This window comes from Tachypleus tridentatus, chromosome 4, assembly GCF_004210375.1.
Source record: "Tachypleus tridentatus isolate NWPU-2018 chromosome 4, ASM421037v1, whole genome shotgun sequence".
Lineage (NCBI taxonomy): Eukaryota > Metazoa > Arthropoda > Merostomata > Xiphosura > Limulidae > Tachypleus > Tachypleus tridentatus.
This window is the reverse complement of record NC_134828.1, coordinates 27,565,670-27,593,092: the sequence shown is the minus strand read 5'-3', so window position 1 is coordinate 27,593,092 and position 27,423 is coordinate 27,565,670. Positions and strand designations below refer to the sequence as shown.

Below are 27,423 nucleotides of genomic sequence, written 5' to 3'. Positions count from 1 at the left end.
ATGTGTCCAAAATAATGTATATTAATTTAAAAAATACTGATTTCTAAAACAATCTGTATCTTTATTTTTTAATCTCATGTCATGGAGATTCATGTTTCTGTGAAAATTGCTGATAAACATTTTATTAAAGGTATGGAGAAGGTTACATGCTGTCTTTACGAGTTGGAGGAGGTTTAAATGGCATTCACCAGGTGGCGTGTTTTATGGAAAAAGCTTTTGGAAACCAAGCAGTTCTCGGGGAACAACATTTGAATCAAATGGAATACTTGTTGGCATCTTCTCTGCCTTTATCAACTGTATTCCACCAGCTGGAAAAAGCTAAAGAACTTTGTAACATAGAAGATTACTCTCTGGCACAAACAACTTTGGACCAGGTAAGTATTAGTAGTCAGGGATAGAAAGTAGTATGACTTAGTCTTTCTTTTCATGTATGTCTTCTGTCTGTATGTATGTATGGTTTCAAAATCATCCAGTTATATGTAAACACTTTGTGCAGGTATTCATTCGTTTTGCAAAGTTGCAGACTGATGTTTCAGAAGAAGAACTACCTAAGCCAGTCATTCCTGCAGTCACTCACACAGAACCCCCTTCTGAAGATAAAGAAAAAAAATGTATGCAACCTTAATACTGTTTCATAACAAAAAAAACTTAAATTAATGGATAAACATGTAAAATATATGATTTAAGTAAATAACTTTTTAAAAGTTATTATTGTTGTCATAGCAGAAAAAACAGTGAAGTACAATTTAAAATAAACTGTAACTTTAGGTAATATAAAAGTACATTATTAATTAATTTAAAAATTTAATGTTAATCAGTACAAAAATGCAATATCAGGTAAATATCAAATACAGTTTAAGGTAATATCAAAATGAAGTATTAGATAATATTAGAATACTTTGATACTTTAGGTAGAGTATTCATGATGAAACTTTGTAGAATGGACGGCAACTGTCTGTTGTGGAGACACAAGTGTATAGGACGATGTTTTGAAAGTCTTCCGCCTTTCTTCTTCAGAACCTGAAGAGTAAAGGTAGAAGACTTTTGAAGTGTCGTCCTCTACAACAGGCCGTTGCCATCCATTCTATAAAGTTTCATATTATAATACATTATTAGATAACATAAAATCATAATATTAGATAATATAAAAAGAGTAAAAATACACGTGTAATATTTTAATGGCCATCTATGCAAGAAATGTTTAATTGATTTGTATATTGTAAGTAGGTAAAAAATAATCTCCTTTCCTGTTTTAATATAGGTGAAGCAACCACTCCACCTGGTGGTTCAGGAGTTGGAGATATTGAGCTTTGCATTTTAAACAATTCTTTGCCACATAGTGAATCTAACATGGAGGCACAGGTTAACGTCTGAATCCTGTACAATCATCCTTTCATAAATTGTTTGTCTACAAGCTGCAGTGAGGTTGTGGAAGGTGTAGCAGTATTAAAAGTTGTTTGTTCTTGACATCAACAATATCTAACTAATTTTAGAATAGACATAAATTATTTATTGGACCTTCACTTTTGAGTCCCCATCAAAACCTTTTTTTTTTTTTTTGTTGTTGTTTCAAAAATGTCTCAAGTAATTAACATACTTATAAACTTAGCATCAAAAACATTTTTGCCCAAATTTTATATTTTTTCTTCTTGTATGCAAAAATATAAAAAAAAATTCAAATTAAAATTAAAAATAAATTTCCTTAACATGTCTATACTTCGTTCTTCAGCTCAGTACCTAACCACATCTGAATTCCTTGTTAATACTAGATTGACTATATTGTAAATATAGAATATTAATGTTCTTCAATCTGCTATTGTAATGTAAAATTAATCTGCTTTGAATTTGTTTTTTACACTGTGATAGTTCCTTGTTAAATTGTTTGAATATCTTGTAGCATTCTGCAATTAAATTTAAATTATGATGTATACATCATGGAAGAGATACTAAATTTAGGAGAGATCAGCATCTTTATAATCTTTCTCTCTCTTTACTTGTAAGATTAAATTTAATATTCACAAGATAGATTATTAAAGACATGGAATTTACCAAAGTGTTTATTTAGTGTATACTTGTATACATTTGTTAAAAACATTTATGTTTCTAACTGAAGTTTCATTTCATTCTTATATGATTGACATGTAAATTTATTTTATTAATATGACAGAAAATCTGAAATGATTGTTTTCGTGACTTGGTTGTAAGCTAACAATTTTGGTTACATATTTTGTTAACATTGTGTAAGTTTAACAGTATTAATCATTGCCATAAATTGGACTAAAATATTTGTATAGAAACATTCTAATTATTTTAATTGGAATTAAAATATAACTTCAGTGATTTTAGGCCCATTTAGACGTGACATTTTGTCATAAGCAGTGTTAATCAGTTTTTACCCTTTTTTTTCCCGTAAGTCAGAGAAACTCCTGTAAATGTTGCAATGTCACTTGCTTAGGATCAAGCTTCCATACTTTATTTTATCACACGGTAATCCACAGTATCTCACTTTGGTAAAACAGTGTAAATAGTTATTTTTCTCTTGTCTCTTTATTAAAATTAGTGAGATTTTTTTCTATTTGTTTATTTTAAGTAACTTATCATATTTTGTGATAATTTCCTTTATCTTTATGCTTGTTAACGTTTTATGATATAAAATAGACATTTTACTCTTATGGAAAAATATTTTCAAAAATTTTAATTTCTAGTCATTAAATATGAGAATTGGAAAATTTTAAAGTGAATTATTAGAAGTTTGGAAGTGTGTTTTCATTATTTTAAAAACTAAGACATTTTAATTTGATTAAAGTAACAGATAGCCAAATATTTTGCTTTTCATATAAAAAGCAGTTCTAATATAATTGATACAGAATGAAGCCCAACTACTGACTTAAGAGTTTGTTGTGTAATATTTCCAATCAAGAGAAAAACAACTAGGTCTATCTAGTTTTGGTACTAGAAAAACCAGTGTCTCATGTTAGAAATTGTTTGGTTCTCATAATAGTATCTGGTCTTATGCTGGTCAGTTTCTTTTCATCTACCAGTTGTCAGTGGAAACACAAGTAAACCAGATGTGTAGCTATTATTTTGAACCATGTATTTTGTAAAGCACTTGTCACTCACAGGAAATTCTGTTAAAAATTCTATTTATTTATCATCTCAACATTATATATACCACACTGTTATGAAATGCAAGTTTCATTACTATTGAAAAAATAATTATTTTAGTAATTACTTTGAAGATATTCTAGATTTTAACAATTAAAACATTAGTGTTTTAAAGTTTCTTTTCATAAATCAAATGCATTACTAATGTTTTTTCATTAAAGGAAGATTCTAGTGCTTGTAGTGAACATATGTTAAAGTTAACAGTTTTAACTTGGTATGGAAAGTTATTTCACAAGAGATGATATTTTTATCTCTTTGTTTCTCTGTAAAGAAAAGGGATAACCACTTAGTTTCATAGTACTGTGATTTTGTTTTAGTGTTTTATGTTGTTAATGATGTCTGTTTTCATCTCCCCTGTGATGGGAAATGACAAAAATTTATTTCAAACCTGCACAAAAAAAGTAGAATAATTGATAATTCGGGTCACATTCAAAATTCCAAAGTTTCCTTTTAATGATGTTTCTGAAAAGATCCTTTTGTAATACCCATAAAAGGAAACTTTATATCTGCTTATAAAAATCGCCAGTCTTTCATTGGCCATAAAAGTTATGAAACTGATTAGTGGAAATGACAACTCTGATCTGTTAATGTATGGCATCACGTTCTAGGTATTTTTTGGCAGTGGTTTTGATTAACATTTTATTGTAATAGTATATATAATATAAGAGAGGGATTTTTTAAAATGTTTTTAAATTGATTCTTTGTAATATTAAGTTGAAAGAAATATAAATTTCTTAAAGATTTTCCAAGAATATAACACTGTACAGTTTTATATTCTGCCTGGCTGATTATTTGTAAGCTGTCCTTTTACTAGTATTATATTTGCATTTTAAACTAATTTCAACTTTTATTTAGTTTTCTGTGATTTCTTTGTTTCATTGTTATAGAAACTTTTTTTTTTTAAAGTTATCAAATCCATAGCTAGGACATCAGCTGAAGAACACATGGCTTAAATAGGTTCATGTAAGAATGTTTGATGTAATAATGCCTTTGTTTTGAAGGATTTGTTTCCTATTGGTTATTAATTATTACCAGAATTTACTGATAATCAATTGTGTAGTAGTTTAAATATCACTGAGTGCTGTTAAAAAAACCCTATTATTCAGAGGTATGGGTTTGTCTTTTAATACCCAGCTGTTCCTAAACTCTTTGGAAATTATTAATTTATTATTGACCTAAAATTTCAAGTTTTACAGATCAATTAACAAACAACTTCTTTTGATAATTGTTTCTATCAGTTTTGTTTTCTAAGAGGTATTAGTTAGAGACTGCATTCAGTAAAGCTCATACCTAGTTTTCAGTTTTAGTGAGCTTTATAGAAGATGACAGTCAGAAGAATCTCCAGTTGTTTTCCTTTTAAAACAGTCTATTAAAGATTTTGTGAAAACCTGTGACATTGAGTTCAGATGGTGGAACTTTCATTTAATAATTGCTTATCTTTTATATTGTTATATTACTTTTTGTTTTCTACTAGAACAATAGAAATTGTGCAGATATTGTCAAGCCAAAGTCTGAAATGCGTGTGCTTTCAATTGTGTTCTTTATAATCATTCATCCATTTCCTTCCCAGCTATTGTAAAACTTTTCTAATGATAACAGTTCAAGAATTTTACTGTGATTACCTGTAGTGATAGTTTTGCAATGCATTGTATCCTGAACGTATTCTGTCTGTTACAGTTTCTCTTACTGACTGGCTGTTTTTTGTTGGTTTTGAGAGTGACAAGTCTACTGTTCAGGGCATACTGTGCTCCTTACTATCTCACTGTTTGTTGTCTACTGTTCAGGGCATACTGTGTTCCTTACTATCTCACTGTTTGTTGTCTACTGTTCAGGGCATACTGTGTTCCTTACTATCTCACTGTTTGTTGTCTACTGTTCAGGGCATACTGTGCTCCTTACTATCTCACTGTTTGTTTGTTGTTGCATTTTTTTTTTGGGGGGGCAGAAGATGACTTATTTAATGTTCAGGATGTAGTGTCCTCTTTATTTCTTTTGGCGGGGGCTAATTTATTTTCAGGGCATACTGTGTTCCAGTGCTGTTTGTGACGTGGTCCATCAGTTCAGATAAAACTGATAATTTTTTTATATTCTTCATCTCTCTTTTAATGAAGTTTTCAAGTCTGCTATTTATTTAAATTATCTATACCATCACTGTATACACTTAGATATGTGTATATATGGAATGGAGTAAAGGCATAACTCCTTTTCTCTTGAATGTATGGGGATGGTATAATAAATTTTAATAATTATATAATGTACAGTGTAATATTACGTAACTCCTTTTAATAATTAGATAGTGTACAGCACAATCTTACACAACTTCTGTACTTTTGTGTATTGGTTTATTTACGTGATATAAAGTAGATGATACTAGGTTAATCTGTCGAAACACCCTCTGTACTTCAGATAGTGGATTTCTGATTGAGTTGTCGTTGCATGACGTAACATAGAACTGATATATTTTCCGGCCATATACGAATACGACGTAAAATTATTTTGTACTAAAAATATTCTCTGAAATATTTCTTCCAGTTAATAAAGAATTGTACATATGTGTGTGTATATCTAACCTAGTGTTTAATTTTGCCAAAAGAGACAACAAGTATCTCTTAACTAGACACTTTTAGAACGTGGTGTCAGAATCTGTGGCTACTCTTAGAAGATGAAATTAGCAGGTTGATGTTTTTGAAGAGATGGTGGTGGCATGTCTGGATACTTTTAAAAAATAATATTGGTGTGGTGTATACTTTTTAAAGGTGATATTAACAAATAAGGATAATTCTAGAATATGATACTGGTAAGTATGAATACTTTCAAAGCATTGTACTAGAGCCTATAAAAAATGTACTAATCATCTCTTTGCTATTATAACTGTGTGAAGTGCTAAGTGTCACACTTGTACAAACCACCTGTTAACTTTTAAAGGTCCTGTTAAAAATTGTTTTGAAGGTTTAAACTGCATGTGTGTTTTTAGAATTACTTGCACAATTTTCTTATTATCTTTGCCACCAGGGAGAAGAGATTACAGGGAGACTGTGTTACTATAGAATTCATCAAGAGGTTTTAGGAATACTTTAAAATTGTTATGCTACATCACATATTAATCCTAATTAATTGTAAAAAGTGTAAAGATTTTGTTCTTGGTAAGTGTTCTTTCTTGATGGTTAAAAGACTTGACTAAAGATGTCACTATTCAGTCAAATTTTCAGAGGCATCATTCTGTAAACACTATACAGTACTATAATCAACATCATCAAACCCTAAAAATGAAATTTTATTTTCAATTAAGTTTGATTTCTGCTCACTTTTGATGACTAAAAGCTTGGCTGCCATTTTCAAGTTAGCTGGCCAATACTGACTTCTGTCTTTCTCTATTCAGACTAATTTTGACTGGAAACCTTGGTATCTTTTAACCCTTTTAGCAGTTTAAGAAAAATGGTGCAGTTCACAGTTTAAAAAGTCAACTCAGCAAAAGAAAGATATATTACCTACTTTGACTTCTCATTGTATATAGAGCTCAATAGTTCAGTTATTAAATCCTGCAAGTAAAATCCTTGGAAACCCCAAAATTATGCCATGTTTAATCGACAAGATAGCAATCCCCTAATTTTGACATGGAAGTCAGTAAAACAGTTACCACATATACCTACTGATAGAATTGGCTTCACTAGTTTATGTGTTATTAGCTGTAAGATATGAAAGCTAGTTGAAACTTCATTATGAAGTACAAGCTTAAAATCAACCCATATTACCATGGTAACAAAAACAGACTTAAAATTAACCTGCATTATTGTGTTAGGAAAGAATCCTAGAACTGTAACTCTTGTTTTTTCAAGAGGTCTCAGTGTGATGGCAGAAGTTATATTAAAGGATTTAAGATCCAATATTTGAAAACTTGTATTAATTTTCTATGGCTTGTAATGTTGTGGGTTTAGATTCAATTTAGAGATTGTGGATACTGTAGAGCCTGCATAGATTATAACATTAGAACTAAACATATACACCTAGTAATGAGCATAGCTAATTAAATATTACTTTCAAAGAATGCATCAGTTGTATACTCTTGCTATTACTAATTTATTAGGCTATAAATCCAATAACATCTCAAGAGGTTTGGTGAGCTCAGGAAAATTAGGTTGTCATAAACCCATGTATCAAGCTAACAATGCAGAATGATTTAATAACAAACATAAATTAAATTAGACTAATAAAACTGTGTGTGTATATATATATATATATATGTACATACACATATACAATTTTAGTATATCTAATTTAATTGAGGTTTGGTGAGCTCAGGAAAAATAGGTTGTCACAAATCCATGTATCAAGCTAACAATGCAGAATGATTTAATAAGAAACATAAATTAAATTACACATAATAGAATTGTATGTGTGGGTGTGTGTATATATATACACAGTAAATATTCTGATTAACATCATGTATGAATGAGCAGTGTGCCAAAAGCTTCATATGTTTATATCATTGCCCAAGTAGGTTAGAGCACTCTGATAAGGACTCTTGTTTCTTTGGTTAAAATGCTGTCACACATGTCTGGGTTTCCTGAGATTACAGACACTTATCTATGAAAAAGAAATGGAAATTGTATCGAGTGGGTAGCGTTTCTGTTAAAGCACATTAAGGGACTTTACATACATGTATATTTAAATGGATTGGTTTCCACCTAATTTTTAAGATGATGTAAGAAAAATCTTCGTGTTGTTATTAGTGAGCATAGAAGGTACAACTGGGGACACATCACTTTCAGTTTTTGGCAAGCACACATTTTCAAACCTTATTTAACAAAACATATCTTTGTTGTTGCTGTTATTTAAAGTACACATTAGCTGTGATGAATAAAGTATTCCTTAAAGGTGTAGAATATTGTTACACTAGAGGGAGCCAATGACTCTTTAACTTCTAAGCTAAAAAGTCTGTATATACCATTCAGAAATTAGTAAAATAGACAAATTTCTAACAGGATCATACCTTATACAGGGTGTTTGGAAAGTCACTGTGCACTTGTATATGTATATGATTACAAGACTGCACAGTGACTTTCCAAACACCCTGTACTTCCTGTAAAAAGTAATAACCATCTAAGTATGGTTCTCACTATTAAGGTACTAGAAATATATGTTTTTTTGTTGTTTTTTTTTGTCTTTTCTTTAAATGAAATATGAATCAAAATAAAAAATATTTGTTTTGGTGTTGAGATTAACATGTTAACTATGAAGTACAGCTAATTGTGGTTTAATGTTACACCTATATTTTAACTTCAAAATATTTAATCCCTCATTTAAGGAAAAATTACCCTCTTTGTAGGACTTACTGTTTTTTGTGATATTAGTATTTTCTAAATATATTATGAACAAGTCTGACCATACTGCTTTCCAAGTGTTAGGAATGTATACCTTTCCAACTATCATGAAAATAGTTATATCTCATCATACTGCTTGCTAGCAATCATGAAACAGGGCAATTTCTGATCATAAACAGCTTTCCAGTTGTCACGAACAAGGCTATATATGATCATAAACTGCTTTTCAGTTGTCATGAACAAAATATACTGATTATACTTTTTCCAACTGTCACGAACAAGGCTGTACGTAGTCATATATATGTTTTCCAGGTGTTATGAACAGGACTATATCTGTACAAATATGTTTTTTAGGTATGAGCAGGACTGTACTTCATCACACTTGTTTTCCAAATATTATGAGTAGAACTATACCCATTATTGTGTTATTGTAAATGGCAAAGAAAATGTTCTAAGAATTGAAAGTCTCCTTAATAATTGTTCATTCTTGTCCAAGTTGATGAAGCAAAGGAGAAATCTAGATTGGTGTGTGTAGCCTGAAAAACTATTTTTGAACAAAAACTTCTGAGAGTTCCAAACAGCACTTATTATGGAATGTTTATCTCTGTACTTCAAAAGCAATGGCCTTCAGCCATTTTTCTCTTAGGTTTCAAAATTAATGCTGTTGTTAATGATCAATATGTCATGAACATGGTTTAGTTTCTTAATTTTTTTTATATGCAGTATTTTTTTTATCATCTACACTTTTGTGTAGTTCAGAAATTTTTGACTATTTAACCCTGTTGGTTTTGACCTACAAATCAAATGTGGAGGAACCATATTATTTCATGATCTATTTTGACGTTTTGGTGAAATGACTTCAAGTGTGAATTAGACATTTTTTTTTTAATTAGTAAGAAGTTTTGTACTAGCACTGTAAAATCATTAGCAATTCAATAAATACATGTAGTTCTATGTTTTGTTGTGTTCATTTAGCAAAATAATGTATGTCATGTAAACACTGCTTATAATGTCATGATTATTACTTTACAAACATGTTTTAAATAAACGACACATTAGGAAATATTTTCAATTTTCAACCATAATACCCTGTTGTAACCAGGGGCATCAAGAGGCAGGTTGGCCCCGGGGACAAGTTACGTCACCAGACCCCTTTTAGAAGTCGTCATAAATTTGTGGGTGTATGAAAAATTTTTCTGGTGGACAGAAGCCAAAAGTATTGAGTTTATATTTTTTTGGATAAAAAGGTACTTTTTGTGGTAAAGTGATTTCCCACAGTACTGTGATTATTCCTTAAGTATATTAAGAAAATGAGAATACATTATTCTTTATCCCATATTTCCATGGTCCCCTGACTGACCCTGGGAGAGTAGCACCATCTCCCCTCCCTCTCTCTCTTGTCAGGTCTGGTTGTAACCAAACATTATTGGACACTGATGTTACAGATCATTGGTCCATGAGATTCCATTATAGATTATTGTATGTATTGGCCTATAATATTTTTAGATACATTATTTAGATAAAAAAGGTAAGATTGTTGGCAAACAATCTAGTGTAAATTACTGTGGTATGAATAACATCTAAATAAAATTTTCTCAACAGAAAAAACTTGCTTGTAACCAGTCATTTCTGAAGCTACTAGAATCTGTGAAAATGTTTCTCTCTACTTCAACTGATTATAACAACTTACATTAATATCTCAGTAATTTTCAGGTTATAAGAGAAGCCTTAGAAACCTATACATTATTTAGAAAACTCAAGAAGCTTTGGATTATAAGGGAAGCCAAAGAATCGATCTTAAAGCTATACATTATAAGATAGCTTTATGAGAGAATTTCAAAAATCTATAGGTTATTTAAAACCACAATAAACTTTTCATTAAAGGAGAACGTTTAGGCTGTAAAAAAACAACAACAAAAGGCTTAAAACTATAAGGTAAAAACCAAGAAACTTTAGGTTATAGTCAGATCAATGAAGTTTTAGGTTATAAAAGAAATCAAAACCTTTATTTTACAGGAGAGACTCAAACATAATTAGGTTATAGGAGAAACTTATGGGAACTTTAGGTTATAGTGAAGTACCAATAGCCTAGGCTATAGAAAAGGCCTAAGAAGCTTTATGGTATTGGAGAAATTGAAGAAACTTTTTAAGTTGTGAGGAAAGCCTTATGTTATAAGAGAATTTTATAAAGCTAAATGATGTACGAGAAACTCAAGAATCCCTAGGTTATTGGATAGGTAGAACGAAGTTGCTTCGAGTTACAAGAGAAATTCACGAGACCTGTGTAAGTTTCGAATTTAAGAAGAAACCCATAAAACTATAGGTTACAGAAGAAACTCGAGAATATTTCATTTATACGAAAAAGTAATAAATCTCAAAGACACAGGGAGACTCGAGATGCTGCGATGAAATAAAATAAATACAAGACGTTTTGGGTTATACGATCAGCGGGATGAAGTTTTAATAATATGTGAAATTCATAAAACTAGTCTACATTGTATTGTAGCGATAGTTTTTGATCGTGTTAATTTGATTATCCACAATGCAACTCATTATATGAAGTCACACAATAGTCAAGGAAAAATTTCGAAAAATTGTACGAAGCTACAAAATTATGTCAAGATCTAGAAATATGAGCCATGGAACTTTTAAAAACTCGACAGGCGAGTTTTCTGTTTAGTTTCGTTTTCCTTGTTCACCGACTTACGGTACAGCTACCAACACCTACCTTTCTCTCTTTTTTTCCCACAAATTTATGCGTGTCTGTAGATGTCGGAATGTTTTTTCATTCCTAAAATGCAAGCCAAGTATTTTTTTCGAATAACCATGAAACTCGACTCTTTTTACTGGAGTAATTTCATGTGGTGATTCTTACTTCAATGAACTAATAATTACTTTTTTTGTTTAGATGAAAAGCCATTTAATGCGTGATCGATAAGAATATCAAGTTGGAAAAAGTATGTGTATCCGATTGATGTTCTTTTTCTTTTTTATGCCATACACTGATTATTTTGTAGTGTAATTTCATACAAATTTCTATGAAATGCGAGTTTTCGAAAGTGAACATTAAACTAATACTGCCCTCTCTAGTGCGTTAAGTCAAACTTACTAACTTTTCGTCGTACAAGTATTTCGTTTTTGTATATACTGCTTGCTAATCGTAATATATCTTCAGGAAGTTGATTTTCGTGCCTGTGAATAATTCACATCATACTATATAATAGTTGAAAAATGCTGTAATTGCAGAAATGTCACTTATTTCGCAGTTTTTTTTACGCTAAATTTATGTATCGAGTAACATTAACTAAATGGCTCAAATAAAAATATGCTAAGTTTGTAATTATTTTTCATATTTTTTACACGTACAGTAGTTGTGAACATAAAATCAATTAATCAACGGTCTATAGTGTGTTCTTCACTTTTATCGTAGCTCTAAAATATGTGAAGCAATTCCAAATAAGTCTAAAAAAGGAAACGTTTTTACACACATGTCGAATAAAGAGTTAGAGCGTCTAACATTGAAAATAAAGTGTTTTTGTTTAGATGCTTTTAAATGTAAATTGCTTTATTAAAATCAACTACCTGGTTATAAAGTATTCAATGTAATAGAAGAAATAAAATATGAAAATAAAGTCGGTGCGCGCTTGTGAAATAAACAATAGGTCGTTACATAAAGTATCAAAACTTCTTGTGGTAAAACGTGGCTTGTTGATTAGTTTAGCTGAAAATAAGTGTAACTTGCAATTTATGATTTTAGAATACGCGACTGTTATAATGACCTACGTATCTTAAAGAATCTTCGTTGCGTAAAATGGCCCGGTATGGCCAGATTGGTTAAGGCGTTCGACTCGTAATCTGAGGGTCGCAGGTTCAAATCACCGTCACACCAAACATGCTCGCCCTTTCAGACGTGGGGGCAATATAAAGTAACGATCAATCCCACTATTCGTTGGTAAAAGAGTAGCTCAAGAGTTGGTGGTGGGTGGTGATGACCAGCTGCCTTCCCTCTAGTCTTACACTGCTAAATTAGAGACGGCTAGCACAGATAGCCCTCTTGTATATCTTTGCGCGAAATTTAATAAAAAAAAAATCGTTGCGTAAAATTACACAATCATTGATAAACTATGTGTATTGGCTGAGCATAGAATGGATGTTTAATTGTATATGAAGTGAAGTGAACTTATTCAGAACGATGTACGAATAAAATTAGACCCTTTGTATATGACGTAAGACGAACTTATTTAAAACATGTTTGGATTAAAGTTATAAAACTACATTATTTACACACGTATACTGTCTGAGATGACCTTAAGTATAACAGATGTGTGGATTAAGCTACATGAGATTTTTATATGCAAAAACGGCTCGTTTGGGTTGAGAAAATATTTTACATAGAAGAGCGAACAACGTTTCGACCTTCTTCGGTCATCGTCAGGTTCACAAAGAAAGAGGTAACTGACCGGAAGCTGACCACATGTTTGAAAGGGGTTGTGTAACTGTGTGTCAAAATGTAGAGGGCGGTATTAGATGTTTGAATATATAATTTTATTTATTTTATCATATTAATATAGGTATAAAGGCGTTCCTTTATATTGGTTTATTTTGGGTTTAAGTTGTTGTATAAGTAAGGCTTCTTTAATTTTGCGTTTGTTTATGTTTGTTTCTTTATTTAGTATTTGAGTGTTTTCTATGGTTATGTTGTGTTTATTTGACTTGCAGTGTTCGAAAACGTGTGAAGGTGACTTTTTATGTTCTTTGAATCTGGTTTCCATTTTTCTACTTGTTTCTCCAATATACTGCCACGACTTGTTGTTTGAAATTCGCTCGAAGCTTCCCTGTGCTAGTCGTTCCTAATTTGAGCATCCAGTGTCTCAGGAGGGAGGTAAGTCTGTGGACCTGAATGCTAAAATTTGGGTTCAATATTTGTGTTGAGCACAATACAGATAACCCATTGTGTAGTTTTGCGTATACGAATAGAGAAATGTACCTTAATTTTAAACTAATAGGTTAAACTGTTAGAGGGTTTGTTTGTTTGTTTGTTTTGAATTTCGCGCGAAGCTAAACAAGGGCTATCCGAGCTAGCCGTCCCTAATTTAGCAATGTAAGACTAGATGGAGTAACAGGGATTCTAACCCGCTACCCTCGGATAACAAGTCGAACGCCTTAACCAACTGGCTATGCCGGGCCTTCCGTTAAAGTTAAACCGCCAACTCTTATATTACATAATGCTTGGATTGGACTTTCGTCAAGGTATGAATTGAAGATTAGCAATGATCTGGTAAAAATAATTTACATCGGCTTTCCAGAGAGTTAAGAGGGAACCTGAAACAACTGCCTAGAGTGGTGCATTCAGTGCTGTATGATTACGTAATATATACTAGAACTATTCATACTGTTCAAAATAAAACAAAAATACAGTTACTAGCGTTGTCATTTTGTGTTTTTTCATTTACAGTTGGATGTTTATTACATTCATTACTCGTCTTCCTAAAGCATATAAATAAATGATAACAAAATAATTTTAAAAGTCAAAATATTAGTTATTTGTTTGTCATTTCTCTCAACTACACGCCGGATTGTCATTAAAGGATCAGCCCGGGTAATTGCTTCATACTAGCTAAACAATTAATTTTTTAAATAAATTTCTAAAAATGCGGTATGTCTCATAGAGTCACTTCGTCTGTGCGGACATCCAATTTAAAAAGTGCATCTTTTATACCAGCGCTTGTTTTAATAGTTATTAAGAAATACAGAAACCAAAATGATAAATAAAATAGATATATATGATAGTAACATTTACAATTTATATGCAAAAACGGCTCGTTTGGGCTGCGAAAACACTTTACATAGAAGAGCGAACAACGTTTCGACCTTCTTCGGTCATCGTCAGGTTCACAAAGAAAGAGGTAACTGACCGGAAGCTGACCACATGTTTGAAAGGGGGTTGTGTAACTGTGTGTCGAAATGTAGAGGGCGGTATTAGATGTTTGAATATATAATTTTATTTATTATATTAATATAGGTATAAAGGCGTTCCTTTATATTGGTTTATTTCCCCTTTCAACCCCCTTTCAAACATGTGGTCAGCTTCCGGTCAGTTACCTCTTTCTTTGTGAACCTGACGATGACCGAAGAAGGTCGAAACGTTGTTCGCTCTTCTATGTAAAGTGTTTTCTCAGCCCAAACGAGCCGTTTTTGCATATAAATTTCTCAACAAGTGGGTTTCTCGTCATCACTGATTATTTACAATTTATAACAGTGCCTGAACCTAAAATAGAAGTGCTTCTTTTTAGGCTTAACTCTTATGTAAGACGCCTAAAACAATTTGAAAATATATTTTTTAAAACGTTCCACGCTATACATGAGTTAACTTTAAAAAATATTTAAAACTTTTCATATTCCAAATTGTGTGAAACATTTTTTTTTTTTTCTGCTGACTTTCTTGAGATGAAATCGTGGCAAAAACCGAGTATAATCTAGTTAAGTCCCGTGCAGAATTAGATGTGATAGAGGTCGTAATTATTTTACGGTTAAAAATATATGATACTGCTTCACTGATTTTGCTTATTGAAATGCAGGTGTGTTTTAAGATAGTTGCATAAAGTTACTCGAAGTTTATCTACACTATATACACCTAATTATGAAGTGATAGACTAATAGGAAGGTAGCTAGTTAACAGCACACACTTCCAATTAGTGAGCTTTTCAAGTCCCACCAGTACGATTTTTTGTGTTGACATGACCCAAACATTGAAACTAACTACTACGCCGCAAAAGAAATTGTCACGTTCTGCTTCGGTTCTTTTTCTGAAATAGCATGTTTATGCGGACTTTCTAACAAAGCGATGACAAACACATATGGGAAGTCATCTTTGTTGACGTCTAAATTGTTTAGGTTTAATGTATACCGTTTCGAAAAATATTGCTTGCGATTCTTTGCGTTCGCTAACTTTTTCATCTTTTATCATACTATGTTAATTCCAAACAGATTCATAATGTTACAAATACACGTACGTTCAAGAAGTCTTGAGAAGAATGAATAAAAATAATTTCAGTCCAAACAGATAATAGTCATAATACACATTTTGAACATTTTGGAACTTTTGTGAAGTTAATGTATTAACTTAAACCAAGAACTATCGGTATGAAAGTTAATTGAAATTTCATTTAGATAAATTTATACTCTGGTAAAGTGTTTCAAATACGAGAACAACCATTAGAATAAATGCAAAAACAAACCAGAATATCTGTGAAGGTTCAGCGTAGACTTGATCAACCTCAGGCGCTAACAACTGGTCTTTGATTTTGTCAGTGTAATTTTATGGATAGATGTCGCTACCTGAATAAATAAACAAGTCACGTGATTGGGAGTAGTTGAGCAGGAAAATAGTTTGGAGGCCATTAGTAGATGCTTGACATTTTGTATTTGGGTTCGCAGTTTAGTTGGCGTATGTTGTTGGATTTTCCACTTGCAAGTTTAATTTGAAGTTGTTCTGTTCACATAATCATTTAATGAAGTTGTAATGTCTTCTTCTGAGCTTCCACCAGATGCTCCTGCTCCACGTTTGTGTCATTTAGTTAAATGGCCAGATTTTGATGGATATGGTTTTAATTTACACGCAGAGAAATCGCGAGCAGGACAGTTTATCGGCAAGGTAGATGTTAACAGTCCTGCTGAATTTGCAGGAATGAAGGAAGGAGATCGCATTATAGAAGTTAATGGGGTAAATATCGCAAATGAAAATCATAAACAAGTTGTTGAAAGGATTAAAGCCATTCCACACGAGACGAGACTGTTAGTGCTCGACGAAGAAGCAGATAAATGGTATAAAGAGAGAAAAATTGTTGTTAGAAATACACAGTCAAACGTGATTCATTGTAAAACACCGAGTAAACAACCTATAAAAGGAAGTGATGAACTTGCAACAGATATAAACGGGGAGAATCACAATGGAACTGACCATGTCAGTGAGGAAGAAAATGATAGCGGAAGTGTAGGACATGAATCTCCTGTGTTGGTAAGTCGTTTCCACTTTTTAATTTTAAACTGAAATGTTTCACCTAAACCATACCCTTTAAAAAATTAAAAGTCTAGGCCGTGCCTCACTGATTTATGCTGTTGAGGATACTGTATATAAGTTATGCTATATATAGTTTGTTATAAACATACAATAACTTCTATTACTTATAATACACTAAAATTCCCACATGTGAAATTTCTTCAGCTCATGTAAATTAGAATAGACGTAAATATACGTTTTGTTTTTATTCCTGTTATTTCTAATATAATTATTGGTAAGATTGACAGCAGGAAACAAGAAAGTTGATACTTAAGAAGAAAGGTTAGTTACAATATGACATACATCTACATTTGAATGGCATATTTGTTATGATGTTATATAAAATAATAAATGTTTAAAATGTTCTTAAAAATATATCAAAAAGTTTTAGAATTGTTTTTATTAAGATCCTATTTCAAGACATAGAGAATAAAATTTATATAAACGTGTTCGTGTGATCTTCGCTGCTTATAGCAGGTTCTTTGAAATATTTTAATTTATTTGTACTAATAAAAGAATTAGTAGAAAAATTTAAATGGTTAAAAATAATTTGGTCATTTAATTTTTTGTCTCTGCTTCTTTCATATCATCACAAGACTTGTGTAGAGAATTTTAAAGAGATCAATTTTAAACACAGTGAACATAAATTTGTTTTAACTTGTTTTGTGAAGAATGTTTTTGACATATTTATAAGTGACTTAACATTGCTAATTAAGATTTGTAATGTTATACAGTTTGTTCATAGGAATTCTGATTGTTATGTAAGTGAAGATTTTTAATTTGTGAATTTCATTTAAATTGTATTATTTAAAAAGTGTGATGGGATGCTCTTAATTGTAACATCAAAATTTGAAGGCCAAGAAGTGATGGTCTACTATGGTTTTGTCCATTTGTTTAATTAAACATCCATCTCCTTATAAACTTTTTTTTAATTATTCAGCAAGTCTTCTCTTGAAATCTAATTTTGTTGTATCTGCCATGCCTTAAGACATTCTATTTCAAGTGCTGAACACTCTGTTAAAAATAAATAAATTACCTTAATTTGTAGCCAACTCATATCCTACCAAGCTTTAAGTTAAACCAACATTGCTTGGTCCTGTGACTCTTACTGTTAAACATAAAAGACAATGCATCAGTCCTAGCTACTACATTTACAATTTTGAACATTTGAGTTATGTCCCCTCTAACCTTTATTTTTTGAAGATAAAATAATTTAAATAACATGATATGACAGCCTTCCATCCCAACAAACATCCTTGTAGTAGTAGCCTCTCTCTGAAACATTTCCAACAGCTGTAGGCCTGTTTTAAGGTAAGGAAGGAAACAAAGGTTGAACTCAGTATTTCAGATGAGATCTACCTAGAGATCTGTATAAAGAAACAATAACATCATTTATCTTGTAGCTATATTCAATATTCTAGGAGATACAACACAAAACTGTATTTGCTGTCTTTCTGGATACAAGTTTGGGAGACTTGTAGATAAAAACAGCATTATGCTTGTCTTCCATAACTTTGAAGAATTCTAATGAAGAACTCTTTTCTAACAAATGCCTATTTGTTCCTGATGGCTCTATTTATAACAGTTTATAGCCCTATTGGATTCCAATGCTTTCCTGGCTTTTGTTATTTAAACTTTTGGAGAGTATTATGTTGCATATATAAAGTTTTATAAAGGCTTTTGTCCAGTCCAGTTAAGGAATTCTGATATTGAAGAAAAAGCTGTAACTTATGGAAGGTAAAAGATAGATTTGAAACATTAATTTTTACACACTTCTGATTTTGAGTTCCAGTGGACAAGTTGAAAAGAATGTGGGGGAAAAAAACTGGATAAAAAGTTTGTTTTACTTGTGTTAAAACCCTAAACTTATAAACTGCTTCCCCCTAAAATCTTTTTATTGAGCATATGTTTTTTCAACATCAAACTCAAGGTCACACATTGTAAAGTTTGAGCTTTGTTTGATTTTTTAATATGTTCAGTTAAGTACATCTGACCTTTTATTAAAATATTTCTGTACGTACTGCTGAAGTATCTATGTAAGAAAACAGATGGTTTGTAGCATTTAATGGTGGACAGGTGATGTTCATGTTGGCCTTGTTGTAATCACAAAGCTATTTTCATGAAGAAACAAACATCCAGGGGATAAATAAAGATAGGTTGTTAACCTTGACAGGAAGTACAACAGAAGTATGGACAAGTGAAGTGTTATCATTTTTAAACTGAATGTGATATCTAATTTTTAAGATATTTTCAAAATCTGGAACAATATGATAAATCAATGCTGGAAAAAAAAATCATTTTCTGGAATGATGAGAAAGGTATAAGGAATATAATATTTAAAACCTGTTAAAGTCAAGGTACATTGTATGAGGTAAAGGTTCATGTTAGTAGGGTTTTTCTGTAATTAACAGTGTGTTTGTCAACATTTAAACATTAGATCCTTCTTGTGTGTACTTAAACATAACAGATATGTACGTGTAAACATTCCTTTAACTTGTATTGGTTTTTGTTTTGTTTTTCTCTGTACTTGGAACCACCTGTGTAGATCCTCCACTGTATAAACAGGTTTGTAAACGACAACAGTATAAAACTGCTAGCAGTGTTCAACCTCGCCATAAAACCTAAAGGAAAGCTTGTTTTCCACTTGGCCAGTTGACTGAGTAGCAAGGTCTGCTGCTATAGCATGTAGATTTTTTAAAAATCATAACAGATTTAATAGCCACTACTTTTCTAGTCGACTACACACAACATTGGCTTGATTATGGTTTGTCTGTACCAGAGTAATATGTTTACTTATTGTTTGGCTCACACACTTATGGCAACATTCAGTTATATGTGAATGCACTAGAAAGATTTCCATTGTTATCAGATAAAAAAAACAAACATCATAGAGACCTTGGTATTGGTAGTCCTGTTTTACTTGTCTTAGAAAGTTTTAAGGTCAAGGTCAGAATATTTCAAATGAGATGTCATTGGGTTTACTGCCAATAATAGTGTTAACAAAGAGGGTGCCTAACTGCCAAAAAGAGTAGATTTTATTCATTATAAGTAATATAGTTAGAACATTATATTTAATTAACCATAGTCATTACTAGGAATATACCTTTAGTTTTGATCTATGTAAGTAACTTTCTTTGATCAGAAGTTAATATTGAGTATTTAATTGACTAGAAAATTAAAGAAGCAAAAGCTGACACATCAGCAAATCACCTAACTCTGCCTGCCAGTATGACAAGCTCGACTTATTGAAACTAGTTTTATGTTGTATTTATTAAACTGTTATATTATGTTACAGTATTTATGAAATTAGTATAACATGATACTATGCATGGTTGTCTACAAATATTGTTCGACTAGTGTAATGATATTGTGTCTGGCTGCATACGTGTATTGTTAGACTAGCATAACGTGGTGGGTATGTAATATTTAGTGTTGAATGATAACAATAGAATAATGTGTTGTAATAGACCTAAGGAATTCTTCATCATATGAATAAATAAACAACAGAAAACTTGTAAAGTTTGTAGCTGACAAGTTTTCTACAGTGCTGTTAAAAGAAAATTGGCATTTGATGTGTAACAGTGATAATGGCTGGTACGTATAAATTTTATAAGTTTTCCTGGTTTGCATGGAATTTAATTATTTGATTGTCTTTTTGTATCTGAGTTACTTCTTTTGTATGTGAAATAATCTGATCTATATTAACATATTTTATATGTACAATTATGATTTACGAGAAACTTTGCACAAAAGACTTAAGAAACTTCTCTGTTTTACTTTAAAATATTGTTCCAAAGTAAGTGTTTCTCATAAATAATGCTCTTGATGAATATCTGGGATGTTGAAATGCTGTAGTGAGGTTGTTGACGCATGATTTTCTACAAGATATTAGTACAGTGTCCATATATCCATGTTTATTAATAATATGTCAGAAAAACTTAGCCAACCATTATGGAGAGCTTGTGGAAAGTGGGTTATAAAATAAGTAAGCAAATACCCTAGAAAAAAACTAAATAGAAGAGCATCTTGTTTTAAACTGAAATCTACACTGTCTGGAAGGATTGGAATGAACAGTTAGTACTTTTCTTTATTGTTGTAAACCAGTTAACATTCCTTAAGGTTCAGCTAACATGGGAGATTTAGGTTAGTCCATGTTAAATTTGGGAGTTTGAGTTGTAATCCGAGGGCTATAGGTTCGAATCCCTATCACATCAAACATACTATCCCTTTCAGCCATGGGGGCATTATTATGTGACAGTCACTCCCACTATTTGTTGGTAAAAGAGTAGTCCCAGAGTTGGCAGTAGGTGGTGATGACTAGCTGCCTTCACTCTAGTCTTATCCTGCTAAATTATGGATGGCTAGTGCAGATATCTCTTGTGTAGCTTTGTATGAAATTCAAAAACAAACAAACAATCTTAAATTCACGTATGGAAATAATAATGTAAAATAAGATTTCTGAGGTTAAGAGTCTGGTTAGTTGTTATTTACAGTTATAAATATTCTGACCATTAACTATAAACAAAAGTGTAGTAGGTCAGCACTTGCTTAACCAATTACAAAAACGTTTTTGTTTCTCTCAAACTTTGTAGTCAGTTGCTAATAATTACAATTATCAATTTGTTTTTATACTACTATATCTAGCTAGATATTCAGCTGCCAACAGTTAACAGTTGAATTTATTAGGCCTTTGTGTAACTAGCTATATTTGAATCTCTATACTTGTGAAAAGTTAACAGAATCCTTATACAGAAAACTGTATTATATCCATTAGAATAAGGAACTGTGTTATATCTACTGAAATAAGAACCATGTGCCTTTTGCTCTAGACTACAGATCTTTTTACTGTGACCAGTGCATATGTAGACATGCATGTTAATTTACTGACACTGCACGTGAACTGTGATTTTATTATTTCGGAACTCAACACATAAAATTCATTACCTTATAGTTAAAGGAAGAGAATAGGACTTAGTCATGTAAAATATCATGTTAACAACAGCAGAATAATTTTTAAATTTGATAAGACAAAGTGAACTGAATGTTGACCTTAATGTTCTAATATTACAAATGTTGCATTACAGTTTTTCAATAATGTTGTCTTTAAAATAATATCAAAACTATGATAAGCTAATATTTGGGAAAACAAAATCACCAGTTTCAAAATAATTGAATTTCAGATCTACAGTTATAATATGTTTATATACCATCATTACAGCCTATAGTTATTTATAATTGATAGCCAAAGAACCTAAGTTGTACACTTTCTGAAACTATTTTACTTTTACACCAGGTTTCACTGTGGTGCATTTTTTACATAAATATTTTTGAATGCCCTAGAGCTTGGAGGGATTTCCCTTGGCTGATCTTCAAATTCACAATTAAAAGTAGGTGTACTTAGACACACATATATTAAACAGGAATTACCTTGGGCTTTCATCCAGGTCTTAATAATATTTGGTGTTTTTCATTCTACAGGTGCTTGTGATGGTGAGTGATAGAGTGCAGTATTTAATTATTGTTTAGGCAGGGTATTCATGATTAGTACACTGGAACAAACCACCTGTTGTAGAAAGACTGAAAGTATAGAGGACAATGTTTCAGAAGTCTTATATTTCTCAGTTACTTGTTCAGCATTTGTATTCGTCTCATGTTACTGTACATGTTGTACAGGTTTTGGTTTCCTTACATGATATAATGTACATATGTAAGTATTCTTTGCTAAGTGAAAGGATTTAATATTTAACTTCAATGTGATGTTTTTTTGTAGCAAACTGAAGGAGAAGATTTGAAACCATCAGCAACTGAACCAGAAGCAGAGATTAATTATCAGTCAGCTGATGTCGAACGAGAATCACCAGATGCTATAGAGATGAAGGAAGAGGTTTGATATCTCTACTTGATGTTGTGTTGTTGTTTTTTTCTATTAACGTCTACATAACCTAGTTTTCATGTAAGGTTCCTTAACACTCTCGTGTCCAGGTGAATTGAGTCCACCTCAAAATCAAATTTTCACCACTGCATTGACAAAATAAAGAAGTGTGTGATCATTGTTTCCACATTAAACTTTAGTTAAAGTTGATTGAACAGAAAAGTTTTATTTCTTCTTATACACATCTTTATTGATTTCAGTTTGCTGCCAGCAACACCATTAGTTGTTAAATTTCCTGAATTGTTATTTACTTCCATGGAAAAGATTTATAACTTATGTAGTAAACATTCTGATTAACAGTAAGTAATGGTATGATCATAACTGTGGCTTGGTTTAAAAAAAAGTAAAAAATAATGATTGTACACAAGGGATCATAAACGTAGTGAAGACCCCCTGCTAGTACAGCGCTAAGTCTACGGATTTACAATGCTAAAATCAGGGGTTCAGTTCCCCTCAATGAGCTCAGCACATAGCCCAATGTGGATTTTCTATAAAAAAAACAACACACTAAACATAGTGAAACTGTGTGCATTGTTTTCAGAACAAAAAAAAGATACAATATACCATTTGATAAAATAAAATTTTGTAGGAAAGTTACGAGTGGTAAGCATTTTTAACTTTCTTAAAATATATTGGATCAAAACAACAAAATTTGAACATTACATATAAAAATATTTTTTGTTGCAAAAGCTAAAAAATCTTTCATTATGAAGTTTTATGATATTTTATCCAGTATTTTGTTTTCTCATTGTAATAAAAAAACATGCAACAGGTATTTCAAAACACTAATGTATCATCATTAAAGAGGTAATTCATTGCAACAGCACAGCACGTGTGTGTGTTTTTTGTTCTTTTTTGAAGTTAGAAAATACTAAATGAAACTGTTAAAACTCGTGTAAAGTAACCTGGATTTGTAAGAAAGGAATTAGAAATTTAGTTTCTTTTGTAATATTTATTTTAATGTACCACAAGTAGAATAGTTTGTGTATCTCTAAATCCTCGCTGCACTATAGGCTTTACTGTACATGAAGAAGTGATTTACTTAGTAAAGATGGCACCACTTGTTCTTGTGTAAAGTTGATTGTTGTCCAACTGCTATTACTGTTCTATTGTTATCTTCATCTAAGTGTTTCCATTTGATAGCCAGTGTTGAAACACCTGTTTTAAGTATGGCGTGACAATAGATAGTAGTGTGAACGGTGTTGAACAGTTTGAAAACTGGAACTGCAAGAATTTTACTTCCAGTGTCTTAATTTTTGTCCAGTCTGCATTTTGAACTTATTAGTGATTTTAAAACATTATACTCTCAACGTGCAAGTGTTTTTGCTGAAATGTAACACGGCTTACCTTTCCATCATCTACTTACATTTCAAGAATAATGCTCTGCTGTTGATAATCTGTCGTAACAACCAACGATAGCACTTACTCTAGATATAGTTGAGGTGTGAAACTAACCGCTTTTGAAAAATATTTATTAGTAGTGTGTGGCAACTTGCAGCAACCTGTAACAACTGACACTAGATGTTTTTCAGGTGTGAAACTGCTTTTGACTAATGTTAGTTTTAAGTAATACATATGTTGACCCATTCTTTCAAAAACAAATACAATTCTCAGCTGAAGGAGCTATATTTAATTGAGGGTACAAATGGTGAAAGTGAATTCACTTTCAATTCTAAATGTGCTGCTGTTCAAGGATTGTATGTGAAAGGTGTTTTATAAGAATTGGTAACTATTTCCCCTCATTTCTTCAGTTTCTGAAATAGAGACATCACTAGAAAAGTATTAAAATCATTTGTAATCTACAACTAGCAGGAAGTTAGTAGTAGAAAAAACATAGTTTGAAAATCTTGAATTTGTGTAAACCATTCAATGAGGCATGTATTGTTTGGGTGTGATGGTCACCTTTTCATCACACGACCTGATGGGGAGAGTAAACCTCAGCTCCAGATTCGGAAACGGAATGACTCTTGTTGTGTATCTCGTTTTTGTGGTCAAGTTTTAACACTTTTCCATTAAGAATTTTGTAATTTAATTTGTGTAAAAATTAATAAAGCTTCAGTGTAGAAACTTGTTCTTATATTCTGGACGTAACTTAGTGGTGAAATAATGTTTTAAACTTGCTTGTTTCTGAAAATGTTCATTATGTTAATTATGAATCTGTTTAAAAAGCTCAAGTTGATAATTTGCATCTTTTAACAATATCTGTTTGTTTTTTTTACTTTAAACAGATAATAAATCCTAATCATGTAAATCTGTGGAAGGACTGTACTATTTAGTCTACAATAATTTGTTTTTGTGTTTCTTTGATAGAACAAAATCTCTCCAGCCTCAACACCTAAAAGTCAAGATAGTGGATCTAGGCAGAGGAGCGTCGACTCCGCTTCTGATTCTCCTCAATCCACCAGAAGTGCCCAAAGTCAGAACGAGCAGCCTGAAACAAAAATGAAGGCATCTTCTGAAGACTTGAACCTGAACATGAGTGCCTCGGAGATGAGGCAGATACTGAGTGCTCGGAGGAAGCGTGACCCGAGAAAGGAACAAATGGATATGCGTGAGAAATACCACATTATACAACAGATGTAATGGGTCAGAGAGCCTAAAACATCTCCATGATTGGCATGAAAACCTGTTATCTTAAGTTTAGTCTGTTACTAATCACAGAAATGTTTAAAATTTTTATGAGCAGTTGTTTATATCCTTATTTTACCACAATATTTTAGTTATTCCAGGAAATTTAAAAATTAAAGTTTAGAGTAACTTGTAGGAATAAATGTTGACACATTCAGTCAGTAGTTATATCTTTAGAAACTGCAACATCGGAACATTAAATTAACTCCTTTAATAAATTGGTGCATTTGTTGAAGAGCAGATTGTGCCTTATTTCCTATTAAAGTTGTAACATTCCATTGGTAGAAGTTGTATAAAAGTATTGTATGTATAGAAAGTTTTATATCAGTTTTCACCTGCAGTGTCCATTTTCTAACATAAATTTCTAATGAAATTTTGGTACTCTTAAGATTTTAAAAAATTTAAGAAAAGCAGTGGAAAATATATTTTATTATGAACGATTTTTTTAGACAACAATACTTTATACTTTAAAAATGAATCATGGTGAAAAACACATCTTGTAGTTGTGTTTAGAATAAGGATTTTGTTTTGCACTGTGTGTTTTTAAGTCAGCTGTTTTGTGGGTGGTCTCTGTGAAAGTGATTTCATTTAGAAGCATCGAACATAGTGGCTTGTTTATCATTCTTACTTGATGTATCTGATTTAATAAACTAGAAAATGTTTGTTGCAAATATCACTGTAAATGATAACTTAAGAAGAAAACGTAGCGTTGGTGGTGGGTAAGATGGCTTAATAACCGTCCAGGAAATTAAGCATTTATATTGTGGATTAGCAGTCAATATAAAATGGTGTACCCATCTTCAATGAAAAGCAGTAACTTCACCACTTTAAACACTAAGTAAGGGGTAAATGCATGATGGTAACTACAAAAATTGAGTAATGTGTAATGGTAAAATGTGCATCTTACATTAGATGAAACCAAGGTGTAGGAGTACACAAGAACTGACACTTTGAATGAACAAAATGTATTTTGTTTATAGTTTGTTCTTTTTGCTACGTGGTTGCTAATTGCATTATTTCAAATTGCCCATTCAAAGATTAAAAAAAAAAAAGTAAATGAATGTTTCTGGAAGTTAATAATGTGACAAAAATACTGCTGTTTGTGGTATAATTTATAAATAACTAAACATTTTGTGCAATAAAAATACAGTTAACTACAACTTGAAGGGTGAAACCATTTTTACCGCAGTACATTCAGTTCTGTTTAAGTAACGATCGTGTTAAATAAAAGTAATCGTTTTGAAAACTGTTGTTTATTTGTTATTGCTGTCCATTCTTCACAGAAATTAAATGTTTTGTTTCGCAGTTCATAGACTTGTACACACAGTGTTTCGATAAACTTGTAGTTTCAAATTTGTTAAAATGTTTTGTTTGTTTAAAATTCCATGAGCTTTATCCACGTAACTCTTCCTTCTTGAACTGGGATATTTTTTATAAATGGTATTTTGTAACGTTTGTTTTCACAATAAAAATATTAAAAAAGTCTGTGTTGCTCTGTGTTTACACCTTTCTTACAATCTATGCACTCGGTATTAACGTTACTAAACCGTAGTGGGTGTGAATTACCTATTAGGCCTTACCCGGTGATAAGCTTATTAGAAAATTGTGTAATAACTTTGCACATTACACGCCCTCTTATATTTATAATACGAAAAGAAAAGTAAAAAAAAAAAACGCGATTTAACTTTACCTTACAAACTTAGTTTGTTGTTTGTCAAATAAAAGTATAATATGCAAAAGCACCACAAAAATATGTAAATTATATTCAACACGTAAAATAAGAAAAGCTATTACAAATAACAATCACGTGGATTTCACAACCGCCTCAAGAAAGTTGAGAAAGCAGAGTAACTAATATAGTTTTTCTGGCTACTTCAGTCTATTTTTAAAGGTAAAAACACACAAACAACGCTTGTTTGGAGCTATAGTCAGATTAGACTGAGTGCGTGTATCCCTTTTAAAAATAATCTTCGTGTGGTACAAAACGACTATTGTTCGTGTATTGCTATTTGTCAAATTAAAGTATACTATGCAAAACCACCACAAAAATATGTAAATTATATTCAACATGTAAAATAAAAAGAGTTATTACAAACACCAATCACGTGATTACCACGGATTTCACAACCGCCTCTAGAAAGTTGAGAAAGCAAAGTAAATAATATAGTTTTTCCGGCTACTTCAGTCTATTTTTAAAGGTAAAAACACACAAACAACGCTTGTTTGGAGCTATAGTCAGGTTAGACTGAGTGCGTGTATTCCTTTTAAAAATAGTCTTCGTGTGGTACAAAACGATCATTATTCGTGTATTATTGACT

At 31.5% G+C, this 27,423-nt stretch overlaps 2 protein-coding genes and 1 long non-coding RNA gene across 6 annotated transcripts in view; 2 read left to right on the top strand and 1 right to left on the bottom strand.

Annotated features, from left to right (window-relative positions):
• The window catches only part of LOC143248740 (phospholipid-transporting ATPase ABCA1-like), a 75,382-nt gene extending 73,685 nt beyond the window's left edge, over positions 1-1,697 (top strand). For all 4 annotated transcript variants that reach the window (XM_076497416.1, XM_076497418.1, XM_076497415.1 and 1 more), the window contains 3 exons: positions 131-374; positions 497-611; positions 1,262-1,697. In XM_076497416.1, the coding sequence (XP_076353531.1) occupies positions 131-374; positions 497-611; positions 1,262-1,374 (472 nt within the window). In that variant the 3' untranslated portion in view covers positions 1,375-1,697. The remainder of the gene's footprint in view (positions 1-130; positions 375-496; positions 612-1,261) is intronic.
• LOC143248742 (uncharacterized) lies at positions 111-15,820 on the bottom strand. The gene is made up of 2 exons (XR_013027164.1): positions 15,725-15,820; positions 111-590 (listed from the first exon to the last, which is right to left on the bottom strand). It is a non-coding gene; the product is annotated as an uncharacterized LOC143248742 (long non-coding RNA).
• Positions 15,808-26,590, top strand: LOC143248741 (Na(+)/H(+) exchange regulatory cofactor NHE-RF2-like). The gene is made up of 3 exons (XM_076497419.1): positions 15,808-16,503; positions 22,316-22,429; positions 24,788-26,590. Exons 1-3 carry the CDS (start codon positions 16,009-16,011, stop codon positions 25,058-25,060), a joined length of 882 nt encoding a protein of 293 aa, XP_076353534.1. The 5' UTR covers positions 15,808-16,008; the 3' UTR covers positions 25,061-26,590.
• The last annotated feature ends 833 nt before the right edge of the window (positions 26,591-27,423 follow it).